General features: G+C 39.7%; 1 protein-coding gene across 1 annotated transcript in view; it reads left to right on the top strand.

Moving 5' to 3' along the window:
* THSD7B (thrombospondin type 1 domain containing 7B) overlaps positions 1-13,885 on the top strand; it is a 717,646-nt gene that overhangs the window by 351,404 nt on the left and 352,357 nt on the right. Inside the window, exons 7-9 of the mRNA XM_059395498.1 lie at positions 1,137-1,328; positions 3,041-3,275; positions 10,777-10,892. Coding sequence (XP_059251481.1) covers positions 1,137-1,328; positions 3,041-3,275; positions 10,777-10,892 — 543 coding nt within the window. The remainder of the gene's footprint in view (positions 1-1,136; positions 1,329-3,040; positions 3,276-10,776; positions 10,893-13,885) is intronic.

Below are 13,885 nucleotides of genomic sequence, written 5' to 3'. Positions count from 1 at the left end.
GGAATAAAGTAGATGCCCCATAAACATTAGTTATTATTTTGCATCAAGCAGATTATGACAGGAGAATTCCATGGGTGTAAAGTCACAGAGATAAAATTGCCTCTTTCCTGTAGATGCCATTCCATCCTCTGTGTTGTTACTTCAAACTATAAATGACATCATTATTCTTCGTGTCTTCTGTTTTTATGAGATGAGAGTGAACAGGGCAAATACTAAGAGTTGAACTATTATTTATGAAGAGTAACACTAGTATTATAAGAATAGGGAGTAAATAACCTAAAAGAGAATTTTTGAAATTATTATAGTTTTTTGAGATATAGAAAAGTAACTTAGATATGATTCCTTTAGTTTTAACATCTGTTCATTGTGAACAAACAAACAAAACTACCCCCCATTATTTAATATATATATGTGTGTGTGTTTTTTTTTATAAACATATATTTTTATGTGTGTTTTTATTTGAGTAATTCATCAGATCATTCAGAGGAGGAATAGTAAATATATTATGGAGAATTTCAGTTGAGCTTTCAACCTTTGTGTCAACATTATATAATTTTAACCACATGTCCCTTTCCACTTTGGTTTGGTATTATTTACCATGAGGTCCAAACAGAACAAAAGAACTATCATATGATAACTTTGCCTAAAGTTACAGTTTTGGAGATAAAAAACATACTATGGAAAATTAGAATGATGTAATTCTTTATGCATAGGATAGAATGTTCAACATAAATTGACGTTTGCATACCAACAGACTACTCTGGCGCCTGTTTTGCAAAAACACATATACTTATTACACACGGTTGTCAATAGAAGGTCAATCATGTCCACCCGTAGTCATCCATGGCTAAATTGTTCCTGGAAGAAGCCCATTTTGTCCTTGTGAAGGATGACAAATGAGAGTTTTGCTGTGGCATCTACCTTTCTAAATGCCAAATGATCTCCTGGCAGTTTTCCTCAACGTAAATATTATGAATTGCTGAAGAATCCATCGTTTTTCACACTTTATTGGTTTAGACCCAGGTGAAGTCCTCTGGGCTACAATGAAGTAACAGAGGAAGCAACATACCTAAATGTTCCTTAACTGTCCTTACCTGTGCATTAATCAGCATCTGTCTCAACCTGGTTGATTACAGGAGAAGATGTATCAGGGAGTCTCTGCCCAGCATCTCCGCCTCCTGAAAGGATGGCTTGTGAAATCCCCTGCCGGATGGATTGTGTGCTGAGTGAGTGGACAGAGTGGTCATCTTGTTCCCAGTCTTGTTCAAATAAAAACTCAGATGGGAAACAGACCAGGTCAAGGACCATCCTGGCATTGGCGGGAGAAGGTGAGTAATAGTAAAGGGTTCGACAGTGGAGTCAATTGCCCAGTTCTTATTCTTTTTCTAGTAGGCAACTGAGAAAGTCGTATTGTGGAGGTAGCCACATACAGGTGATAGCTCTATTGCCTTAATCAAAATGTAGTCTCATTTCCATGCATGCCTTTTCTCTTTAATCCTCTAGTTACTCTAGACTGAGTACTGTATTTACATGAACTATCTTAGCCCAAACTTATGTATTGGCCATGGCAGTCAGATGGATGTTATTTTTCATTACACCTTCTTGGGGATAAAAAAACAAGGTGTGACTGACACACATCCAGCTTCAGATGGCTCATACATTTGGGAATATAATTGGAATATGCCTGGTAAAAAGGGCTGCAAATGAGGAATCAAGAGATATGGCTTCTTGACCAGGAACTGCTACTAACGTCGGCCTGATTTCCTGTTCTGTCATGCTGGTGTGTTGTGAGAGGGAAGAAAATGAAGGCTCTGAAAATGGCTTTGAAGAAGCTAAAATGTGCTATGGAAATGTAAACGGGTGACATCAGAACAAATTGGAGGAGCAGCTGTTTCTATCATGTATAGCAATGGTCCCTGTCCCCTGACGCATGTGTCCTTTCTTTCAGGCTCTCCCTTGGTTTTGTCTGCCTATGGCTCAGTTAGAACAGCAGGATAGTGTGGCCACTAGCTGTGAGGAGCTCCTTTTGAAACAAGATTCTGTTCTGTGATCCTGAAAAATGGAGCCAGGGTCAAGATGAATGAGGATTTTCATATTCTTAAAGTGCAGTTGCTTCCCGCTCTTGTCTTTTATATTTCTGGGAGGAGAAAAAAGTCAGTAGTATTTAATGGGAAAAAAATAACAAGAATAACAAAACCAAGGTCACAAATCTTTTTGAGCATTTGGCCCACTGAATAAAACATCATAGGGTGGAAGAGTAGGAAAAAAATCAATAGTTTAGATAAATGCCAGTTTTTACATGGATATAAAAATGTGAAAGAAAAGACAGTAATGAATTTTGATTTTCTGACTCACCCAGGAGTGTAAGGGTGCACATCTGTCTGGTCTCCCTGCCAGTGGATAACACATTGTCAGGTATTATTTCAGAGTGTAAGGATGGGCTCTCTTCTGCCAAACTTTAAGAGACATTTCTGGATTTCTCAAATTGCAGTAAAACGCATTGCTTGATGGAAAGTGGGTGTTTTGAAATGATTCTCTGAGAAAAATAATGCTCTTTTAGGAAAAAGAGGCCAAGTACAGATAATGTGTGTGTAAGTGTGTGTATTTGACCTGATATCACTTCAAGGTCATGGCTACTGTATCTAACTGACTAATTTATGTAGTCATCATGTTACTAAAATAAAAGCAGATTTCTTTGGAGTTTATCTCAGAGATACATAATGCAAAGGTGGGAAATAGAATCTGTCTTTTTTTGTTGTTGTTCTTATTGTTGTTTTTGGTCTAATCCATGTATCCGGCTACCTATTAGGAGGGAGAAGTGAAAAATATTGCCCTCTGGTTGTACTCAGGACAAAAGGGCCATGGCTCTAGAGTGGGCAGAAGGGTACAGAGACCAAGCCTTTGGAATCTGTGTCAAAAATACCATCTTTATGGACCATTAAAACAGCAAAAACAACAAAAATAAGAACAACATAACAATAGCAACCTGGTAATAACAACAGCAACAACTATGTATTCTTTTGGATTTTGATTTTCACAGGTGGAAAACCATGTCCCCCTAATCAGGCCCTCCAAGAATATCGTTCATGCAATGACCATTCCTGTATGCAGCTCTACTGGGAAACATTACCTTGGGGCCCCTGTTCTGAAGACACATTGGTAACTGCTCTTAATGCAACCATTGGCTGGACTGGAGAAGCTACATGTGGTGTGGGCATTCAGACACGGAGGGTCTTTTGTGTCAAGAATCACGTGGGACAAGTGATGGCCAAAAGGTATCACCAATAATTTATTGAAAGTGCATATAAGCATTGCATAGATGAGTATTTTTAGTCAAAAACATTTATCAAGCAACAAATATGCTTCAGTCTGTGCTGGAGGAAAAGAATTTTGTTTCGTTTGACTCTTAAAGACTAGAATATATCTCTCAAAAACAAAGGTAGAGTTATAATATGGATCATTAGTAAGGTTATAATACATGCATTAGCCAGTGGAAAGTAAGTGTGGTCCACAAATAATCAATCTGTCTGAGTAATCCAACATTTTCTTGATCCCATCTCAGTACTTTTGGTGTTTTTTTCAATCATGTAAAGACTAGGTCAATGTGAGGCTAAGTTCTCCACTTTGAAAGGATAGGGTTGTGTTAACACTCTCTGATGGGTTCCGTTGATCTCTTACACAGTGGGCAATAAATCCATATAGCCATTTGAATAGACTAATTCATGCCTGTAAGTAGGTTGTGATCCCATACATGTTAGACTCTGCACCTGAAGACAGATATTTAAAGAACAAAACAAAACAAAAGTAGTAGAATAATTTGGATGTGGGAAGTAGGATATAGATATCAAAAAGGGTCAGGGACAATTTCAAGTGATAGAGGAAAAGAGTAATTAGGCAGAGAACTCAGCTGTGGGAGTTTTATTTCTAGACCAAATGAGGAGGTGTGACTTTTCCTCAGTCCATGTGGGAAGCCTTGTGGAAAAGAAACTGTAAAGGACCTATGAAGTGTACAGTGACTGGGTAACCATTCTGTCCATGGAGATTTCCTAATGGCTTGTTTCAACTAGGCTCTTCCTTGTGGGGGAAGACCCCACCCCCATCACAGAAGTGATATATCCCCAGGATGGGCATGCTCCATCTTTTGTCTAGGGTCACAAACAAGGCCACTTAGAGCTTTTCTCTGGGAATTTCTGAATTGGGAAAATGAAACCTTCTTTTCATTCTGGTCATGAGGCTCTAAGTATATGAATTGACAGTTGCCATAGGCATGGTCCTGGAAGAAAAAGCAGGCAAGGGGAGTGGAAATGATGCTCAGAAAGAAGCAGAAACTGAAGGAGAACATTTTCTGGCAGCATCAAGCCCTGACCCATCCTTTTGAAGATAACCCTACCCTTCCTGGCAATGTGGGCAGACACATTGGCTCTTCCTCTAATTCTATCCAGTTTGCATTGCTGTCCTAGGCAACTCAAAACACCTGATTAATTTCACCTTGGGGCACCTTGATACTAGCCTGTGGGGCTTATCCCAACTGGCATGGAAACCACAATAGTTGTGTGAGGAAAGTCGTAGGAGCTCGGTGGAGGGAAGTGAACCACTGATGGCAGAATTAGTGCTGACTGGCCAGGTCCTGCTGGGGTTGGAGCAACCTCTGAGCTGATGGCTGTGCAGATGCAAGTGGAGATGATATGACTTGCAGTGAAACGTAGTCCAGAAGACCTCCCCTCTCTCTCTTTCTCTCTCTCTCTCTCCAAGGGTGGCTTCTAGAGGGCTGGAGCTGGATATTCTTAATTGCTGCAGCCCCACACGCTAACACAATGTCTGACATATAGTTACTGTATAAATGGCTGGAATCCAGGACTGAACAAGATTGATATGTAGGAAAGTTACGGAGTTTAACAAGGATTGGGTATGAATTGCAGAAGATTGAGAAAAGCTGAAGTCTATCCTTTGTTCAAGAAAAATTACGTGATCTACCATCCTACATTTTGGCAAAGGGGACTGCCGTAGAGAGTAATGACTAGATCAAATGTATGACCTTCTACTCTATTTAATTCATAAATATTGTTTCTGCTTTAGATCTGACTCTACATTGCTTGTTCTGTTCTTTGGAATATCAAATTATGTCAGTTGTGTTTTGCAACTTTCCTGGTATGCATGGACTGATCAAATCAGTGAGAGTTATAGCCAAACATGGACAAAAATATTTTACATATCATGTGGCTCAGGTGAAAATCTAAATCATGGGGTTATGGTAAAATCCTAAAAGGCTTCTAAAGATATTATGCAGACATGAGAATTTCTTTTATCTTGGTCTGGGTTGCAGCCTTGATAATGTTCATTTTTATGATGTAAATTTTCAGCTGCTTAAAAAGGATGCATGAAATATCAGCTTGAATATACAAATAAAATTAAATATGGCTTAGGTATGGTAGTAAACTCTACATATAAAATGCAGCAAACTATTATTCCTTATCGTGATGAGAAAATTTGGCATGCCTGATGTCTTATCTTCTCCCTGACACAAACTTTATAGCTCTAAACCAGAACAGGAAAAATCCACTTGATAGGAATACGGTTTGCTTATTCCTTAGCAAAGGGACATTAGAATTAAGAGCAACACCAAATAAATTGTCACATTTAAAGGACTGTTTGGACATAAAATTTGGATTATATGATCTGGGAGCCCCTTTTCTATTTTTATAATTACTTCAAATGACAGTTGTTTTTGTTTTTTTGTAAAAGTCTGAGCACATACATGTCATTATTGTGAATAACCCCTAGTTCTGCTCAGCTTACCATCACAAAAAAATGAACTGTACAGATATTTTCCCTAACACACACACACACACACACACACACACACACACACACAGGCATTGCTGATTACTTTTTACACTGTTAATGAAGCTGGAGACTTAACAACTTAGGTTGAATTCTTATTGTATGTCTCCAAACAACCCTGCTAAATATGAGGAACCTGAATTGACTTGAGTAAAATTTATGGGAAATTTTTAGGTTAAGAACATTAATTGAGCTAAGAAATTAATAACTAGTGTCCAGTGAAGCACATAGTGAGATAGTGAAACTATCATCAGTAGAAAATATATTTTACTCTGTCCTTTGGAAAAATACCTATTTTTGTTCTTTTTTATGTGAAAGCTGTTGCAGTGGAAAGAGATACCCTGCCATTTGTGAAATCCTTGGCGTGGGGGTATGGGAATAGGAGTAGCAAAGGAGAAGGAAACATCGTAAAGAAGGAGGGGCCTTCAGGGGAGAAGGAAGCAACTCTCCACGGAACGGATGGGCTCATATAATGTGTTTTATCTCCAAGCCCACTGTATTGGGAGGCAGAGTTCCTAGCAAGTTCTCGCTTCCCTGGTTTGGCGTTTGGTTTCTATTCAGTTGTATAGGTGAGACTGTTACCATTGTATGAGTAATAGAACTGATCATATCAGAAAATGAAAACTAGCCAGGGCAGAAGTGGAACAGAAGTGAGAGCTCATTGGGATAGTTCTGGGGTTTTGTTTGGTTTTGTTTCACTATTCATTGTTTTTTTTTCAGTTGCATTGTACAAAAAATAATATTAAAAAAGATTAAAAGCACACAATTTGGAGCCTTCCGAAAGTCCTGATAAGGCACTTTCTGCCTTTAATGTGAAAACACCTGGCATTGTGTAAGATAGAATAATACAGAGTTCCATTTAAACATTTAATGTTGACAGAGTTGGCAGGTTTGCCCCAATAGCTGACTGAGACGTGCACTGGTTCCTGGGTAGGAGGACTGATTGAAGAAATGGAGCATTGTCTCTGCATCTTGATTATGGAGGCGTAACTAAAAAATACCTCAGTTTGATGCATTTTAGCACAGTGCTTATAAGGAGCCGAAGGCTATGGGGTGACAACGAGATAAGAGTTATAGAGCATTCCAGTGCTGGTCCGAGGAAATATATGTGCTGAAATGAAACACACTGATCCTTTTATTGAGAGCACTGCCAATCTGGAGTCTGAGCATTACGTGAAATTAGGAAGTATAAATTAGGACAAAAGCTAAGGTGCCATGCTTTGTTTACTAACTAAAAAGTGAATCCATATGTTTCCCTAGGTTTTAAGGCTTTAATTTTGTTTTGGAAATGGCCAGATGAATTAGCCTAATATCTCCAAGGATTTATTTATCTTCAAGCTCCAATAACATTGAATACTATTCAATCATTCACCTGCTATTATTAAATATTTACACTGAGCTAAAATATGGCACTTTGAAGATATGATATAAGATGGAGTTCCACCATCAAATTAAAAATTAGTTTATGTATCATGCATGCATACACAGGGCACACAGACACACATAGACAGACACACACACACACACACACATATACGCACACACACAAACAGCATGAAAGTGGTCAAAAGCCTTTTTTTGGTCAACGTCCGTACAACACCACAGAAAATGAACCTTACAGTTTTTCCTGTATGGAAGTGGAGGGCACACATGTTGCTAATGGTCAAAGAGAGTATTTTTGAAGACTATGAAGAAACTTATGAATATGAGAAATATGATGATTCTTGAAGGGGTAGACATCATGTGAATGGAAAGCAAGAGGAAGTTGAACCCCTGCAGAAAAGGTCAACCTTACTGGCAAAAGAAGTGAACTAAAAAACCGTTTTCACTGACAAGAGAATATTTGGCTCCTGTCTGACCAGAAATCACGTTCCAGTTCATGGCCTCTATAAAAGCAAAATAACCTCAACTTGATCTTTGCCACTGAGGAGGTGATACTGTTTCTCTCTTATGGACTGAATGGTAGAACATGCAGAGAGAAAGGGGCTGTATTAGGAAGAGTGGGTACTATGCACAGCGAGTGTTTATTGTGAGTGTTACTAATCAGGGGTAAATCACGTAGGCAGTGTCAGTTCCCTAAAAGAAATGAACACCTACTCCTAACTGAAGTGAGCAAAATCCCTGCAGGATCAGCCTTCCTCTCCAGAAAGCCCGAAGCCAGCGCCACAGTTATTTCCAGGCTATGTTGCCCACGGATGAGTGAATTCGAAGTAGTTGGTTGGGCTTGGGGCCCCTGCTGCCCCACTGAGCATGAGGGAAGCTGGTGTTGCTCAAGTCACACTTTCATTTCTAGCCATACACCAGGCGCTGTTGGAGAGGAGTTAGAATAAACAACAGCTCAGTTTAATTTTACTAGACCTCAGAGCGTGAATAAAGGACTTGGGAATGGTTTTAGCGGCTTTTGCTATCTCTAGTAAAGTATGACATAAATTTTCCTTACCTGAGTAGCTTGTATAAGTAACACTATATTCTGACAAAGACACTCTTCTTCCTCTTGTTTTGTTTATTGAGTTGATCTCTTTGATAGACGGCATTTCTGCATATGCTAAGGATGATTAATAATAATGGGAATAATAATTTATTGACCAATTCTGTTTCTGTGAGGGTCTCCATTTTCCGTTTTTATCCAAGTGTTACATAGTCCTTAGAAGAAGTAAAATCAGAGAGACTAACGACGACCAGCAGCAGGTCCCACCCATCTCCTGCTCCGTTCAGTGTCCCACATCTCAAACACAATCACAACTACATTTTAACAGTTGTTCTATGTTTTCTGTCTGTCTCCTCTGTCTCTGTCTCTGTCTCTCTCTCTGTTTTGACTTGGTAAGCCTTCACATGGTTCACAAGTCATAATGACATGCAAGGAGAAATATAATATATAACAGAAGCCTGATCTGATGCTTACAGCCCTGCTCCCACCCCTCTCTCCCTGCTCCCTGTCCGGCCACTGGCAGCCACTCATAGTGTCTTACCTCCATCCATTGTATCTTTAGGTCAGTACAAGCAAACACAAGTGTTTATTTTTCGTTCTCTTCCCTTTCTCATGTTTACCTCTTAACTCTAGATGATACATTTCCCACACGTCATTCATACATCTCCTCACTTATCGATTTAAAATGCCCGTTCTTTGATTCCCTCTCATGAAAGCAATGAACTTTAGTCCATTTACACCAAGTCCTGTCTCAAATCCCAGATTGTTGGTGTTCTGTGAGTAGGTTGCAATAGTATTTTCAATTGATCTTTTTAGAACTTTATTTCTGTTTTCATTTATATTTAGATCGTCACTCGGCCCGCCGGCTTTGTCACATAAGCACATCCAAGCCTCTGCTCCTTGTCTCCCTCCCCTTCCATGCCCCCTGCTTTGTCCATGGTGTCTTTACCTGATGGTGGCCCGAATGATAGCATGTACGTTCTGTTCCACGGTCAAGTTCAGTCTTCCACATTTGGCTTATATATTGTTTTTCAAGTTTTAAAACCAAGAAAATGTTTTCATCTTGATCATTCTCTAAATTGATGAAGTCTGACGTCAGCCAGATTCTTGGATGACAAATCTTTCTTCCTCTTCTGCCACATCCATTATCGTCTATTCTCTTACTTTTTCTTGATGTTTAAAAACTGGACAGCCTTTGCATTGACATGTTTGTCATTTTGTATCCCGTTGGTGGACTTTTCACCTGAACTGTCATTTTTTCATCAGCTCTCTGTGGTATTTTTTTTTTTTTAATTCATTATTGCCTCACTAACTTTATCTCCTCCATTTTCTCTTCTGTCCTTCAAGAAGGTCTGTTGATTGAACTTGCTGCCCTGGTGTTTTGTTTTTGTTTTCCCTATTGTAAGTTTTCTCAAATGGTCTCTCCCCATGTGGCTTTGGGTCCATTGATGATTATTCCAGTGCCTCAGTTTATCATGTAAAAATGAAGGTTATACTACCTCTCACTGTTGTCATTAGGAATAAATGAAAGAAGCTAGCCAAAGCCCTTAACTCAGCACTGCCTACTTAATACCAGAGCTCATGCTGTTAAGTCTTACCCACATGGCATTTATGTGCTTTATGAGGAACTTCTGGGGAACAGAATTTAAAATGCAAATATACATTGCTGAGTGCTTTCCTATTTTACTTTTTGGCATATCACAGTCTTAGAAGATAATGTAGTTTTTAGTCCTCTGTGTTCATAAAACAAGTAAGCAGGCAAGAAAACAAACAAAGTCTTGATTGCCATTTTCTGAGACTTTAGTTCTTCCAAGTGATTATGAATCAATTGACTGTAGATTTTCCTCCCAAGTGAGAGCATTTATTATTAGCAAAATAATGGAACTGCAGTGTTTCTCTTGTTAATGCTTGTTAGTATATTTGACATTTGCCATCTGTCATATTTTGCTCATCACTCTACATGTTCTGAAGAGATACCTGCCAATCGCTTAAATATTTTAAAATTCTGTTCCATTATCAAAGAGGTAGAGTACATTTAAGTGGTTTTCAATGATTTTTGTTTCCCAGTATGGTCATATATTCATATATTGGCTTGTATTTTCTGATCCCTTTTGTAGAATATCACTGATTTGATATATTACCCTGAATAAAATGCTTTTCAAAAAATATATCAGATATGTTCATTCTGAAAAAAGAAAAAAAAGCCATTTTGAATTGATGCTGATGACGACAGTTTCTTGTGAAGGCATTTCCTTTCATTAGTTTCAGGGATTGCTTTTTTCCTGGATGAGTGGGAAGTATTTTGGTCTTTAGGTCAAGAGAGCTGACATTGCCTTCGACTCGCTTCTGGCTGGGAGCCCTTGGGCAAGCAGCCTCCTGGCTCTCTCTTCCTTGTCTATTGAAGGAACATCAGGGCCTCCATGTTTTCTGTTATGAAATCCTACAGTTCTCCGCTAAATCACTTACTTCTTCCAAGAGGCATTGATATTGTGTCTTCACATTGACAGATGTCCAGATTCAACTCGGCCCGAAACAGTGCGTCCTTGCCTTCTCCCGTGCAAAAAAGACTGTATTGTGACAGCTTTCAGTGAGTGGACGCCCTGCCCGAGGTCCTGCCAACCAGGTTGGTGCATTCTGGTTTTAGTGCTTTTCTTCCTACCGCCTGAATTGTATTCCCCTACTGCTAAATAAATGAGAGGCTATAGAATGTGAGCATCCTTCTTTTCCATTTGCATGTCCCCCTGGCACACACAGCAAACATGGTAAAACTTGTAAATGAAGTCTTGGATTTCCAGATCCATCACGACTTGGCAGGGAAAACATATTCAGTTAGTAGATGCCATAACATCCCCGGAGAGCCTTGCAGCAATGCTCCTCCTCTGGGAACCCTGTTGCGGTGTTTTGTACAGCCATACACATGTGGTTCCTTATAAAGCCTCATCACCGACACCGTTTCTTTGTGGCTCTTGTGTGCTGGGAGTCTGACTGGAGGCATCTTTATTTGCCTATAGGGCCTTAAGCATTGTGCTTCCATCACTGATAAATATAAGCCTATGAAAAACAGGGCAGATATGTAAAAAGTGTTGAATATGTGTAGGAATTGACAATATAAGATTTGTGTTTCTTTAATATAAATGGTGATAATTTATACAACTGGGTGTGTTTGGGGGCAGTGATCTGGGATACTTAATAACTACATCCTAAAAACACTCAGGAGTTTCTTAGAAATGTTTATTGTACCCCCTCACACATCATAGCCTCCTCTGGGTAGTCATGTCCTCTCAGGCAGGACAAGGCTGTAGTAGCCTCCTGGAGGAAGGGGCAAGGAAGCACTGCATGCAGTTCTGGGGGCAGAGAACCTTCCCCAGAGACTGAGAGCATTCACACCATTCCTTGGGAAATTCCATCCCTGAGCATCCAGGATGCCCCACATTTTTTGTGTTACACGCTATCATGGGTGTGATGTGAAAAGAGGACCAACATTGATATAGTTCTGCCCCTGACACATCAAACACCCTCGCAGTGATCAGTAAAGGGATAGTGGCAGCTACAGAACATTGTTCCCATCGGTGTCTTATATTGTGATATTGGGGAACCTGTTTAAGGTTTTCATAACCTGTGCCATTTCATCTTCGTACTGTTCTTTTGTCACAGAATTAATATGGTTGTATCCAGTGAGCTTCCTTATGGATAGCATTTAAATGAATAATTAGGATATGAAATAGCCTTGAAAAATATAGTAGAATATTTTTCTGATTTTTTGAGGAATTAAAATAACAGTCCCTTCCAGACACTTTTCCAAACTTACTTTCTTGAATGGGGATATAAAGTAAGTGAGCTGAATGAGCAAGGTCATGCCGCTTCTAGACAGAGCAGGACAGAAAAGCTATGAACCATTTGAAAGGCAGCATCTAGGAGGCTGACTTTTGGAATTTTAATGGGAATACATTTAAAAGACATTCAAAGATAAGTAAAGATAAATATTGGGAAAATGCAGGAAAATACAATAAGCTTTGATGAAGGAGTTTTATTGAGATCTCCCCATGAGAGATTAGCATAATTCCTCTGTTAAGTGATTATGAGAAAGACTGAATTAACAGAATATCCCCCTGGCAGCAAGATATTGGTGTTGGAGCTGTCAGGGTCCCCTGATGCTGGGGAGGCACATTAGTTTTGTTGAGCCAGTGCGCCCTAGTGGCCAGAGATTACTTCGGCTGCTGCTCTTGCATGTACTCTACATTCAAGAAAATTCTCTGTTGCCTGAGAGCCTTCCCGCACTGGCTAAGGATGGAGGAATCAGAGAGCATGGGAAATAATTGCTCTTCCGGCAATTTTAAATTTTATTTCAATTTTCAGAGATTCAATTAGTTATTTAAATAGTTGGCATTGTAATGAAAATGGTTCTCAGCCTCTGTGGTCTTTTTTTTTTTTTTTTTTTTTTTGCCTCCAATTTTTCAAGCCTAGGTAATTCTTTTCACAGCCCGGCAGCCAGGGGACCTGGAGGAGCAAAGATTCAATTTTCAGATTTATTCCAACTTTCCACTTCAATCCTATTTACCCTCATGTTTAGTTTATACCTTGGAGCCAGTATATTATTAAATAACTGTGGTTAATTAGAGGGGGCTATGAGGAGGAGGAGAATACTGAAGGAAATGGTACCTCTAAACCTGTGGTCCTCAGACTTCATTGTTTCCGAATTATCTAGAAGCATTACTAAAATGCAGGTTTTCAGCTCCATAGCTAGAAATTCTGATTCAGTCACTTTGGGAAGACCCCCCAAATGTGAGTTGTAAGTAGCTGCTCCTCAATGGTAATGCACTCTCTTTCTGATGATTTAAAAGCAAAACAAACAAACAAAAATCTGTGAACAAACACTGCTTGAACTCTGGGCATACGGTCTGTTTTGCAGCTTCTTGAATGTATTATGTTCTTCCCAGCTCAGCCGTCGTAGAGTGTGGCAGCTAAGAGCACGACGCTGGAGCCCGATGGGCAGGGATGAGTTTCAAAGTTCGTTCTGTGATGGGGACACATTACTTCATCTTTCTGTGCCTCAGTTTTCCTTGTTTATCAACAGGGTTAATAGTCACAGCTACGTATATGACAATCACCTAGAGCCCTGCCTTGCATGGAGTAAGCACTGGGCAAGCGTTTCTGTAGTTGCTGTGGGCCTTTGCACCTGTTGTGTTTGAAGTTGACACTGTATTCAGATGCCCCTCCTGTTTTGACTCTGTGCATCCACAGGGACCTGCATTAGCAGACTTTCTCCAGGAATGCTTTACTCATGTTCCAGATCTCCCAGATGTGTTAGGCTGTCCCCAATATACCTCATTAACTAGATCATCCCAGGGCATCCTGCACATCCCCTTTTATGATATCCCCATAGTTATCTTTCCTTGTCAATATTGCCCTTGCTCTAAGTCCATGAATGCAGAGACTACTTCTGTCATCTTCACTGCTGGATCCTCTAAACCCAACACAGTATGGGACATAGTTGTCACTTGATAACTACTTTTTGAATGGACCGATGTCCTGTAAAAAGAGAGAATGGTGTGACCTTGAATCTAGACAGGATACTCTCTGTTCTTGAGAGTGTCCTTCAAAATATACTTTGGAGGG

The sequence above is a fragment of the Mustela nigripes genome, chromosome 3, assembly GCF_022355385.1.
Source record: "Mustela nigripes isolate SB6536 chromosome 3, MUSNIG.SB6536, whole genome shotgun sequence".
Classification (NCBI taxonomy): domain Eukaryota; kingdom Metazoa; phylum Chordata; class Mammalia; order Carnivora; family Mustelidae; genus Mustela; species Mustela nigripes.
Note: the sequence above shows the minus strand (reverse complement) of the source record. Positions and strands in the feature narration are given on the sequence as shown.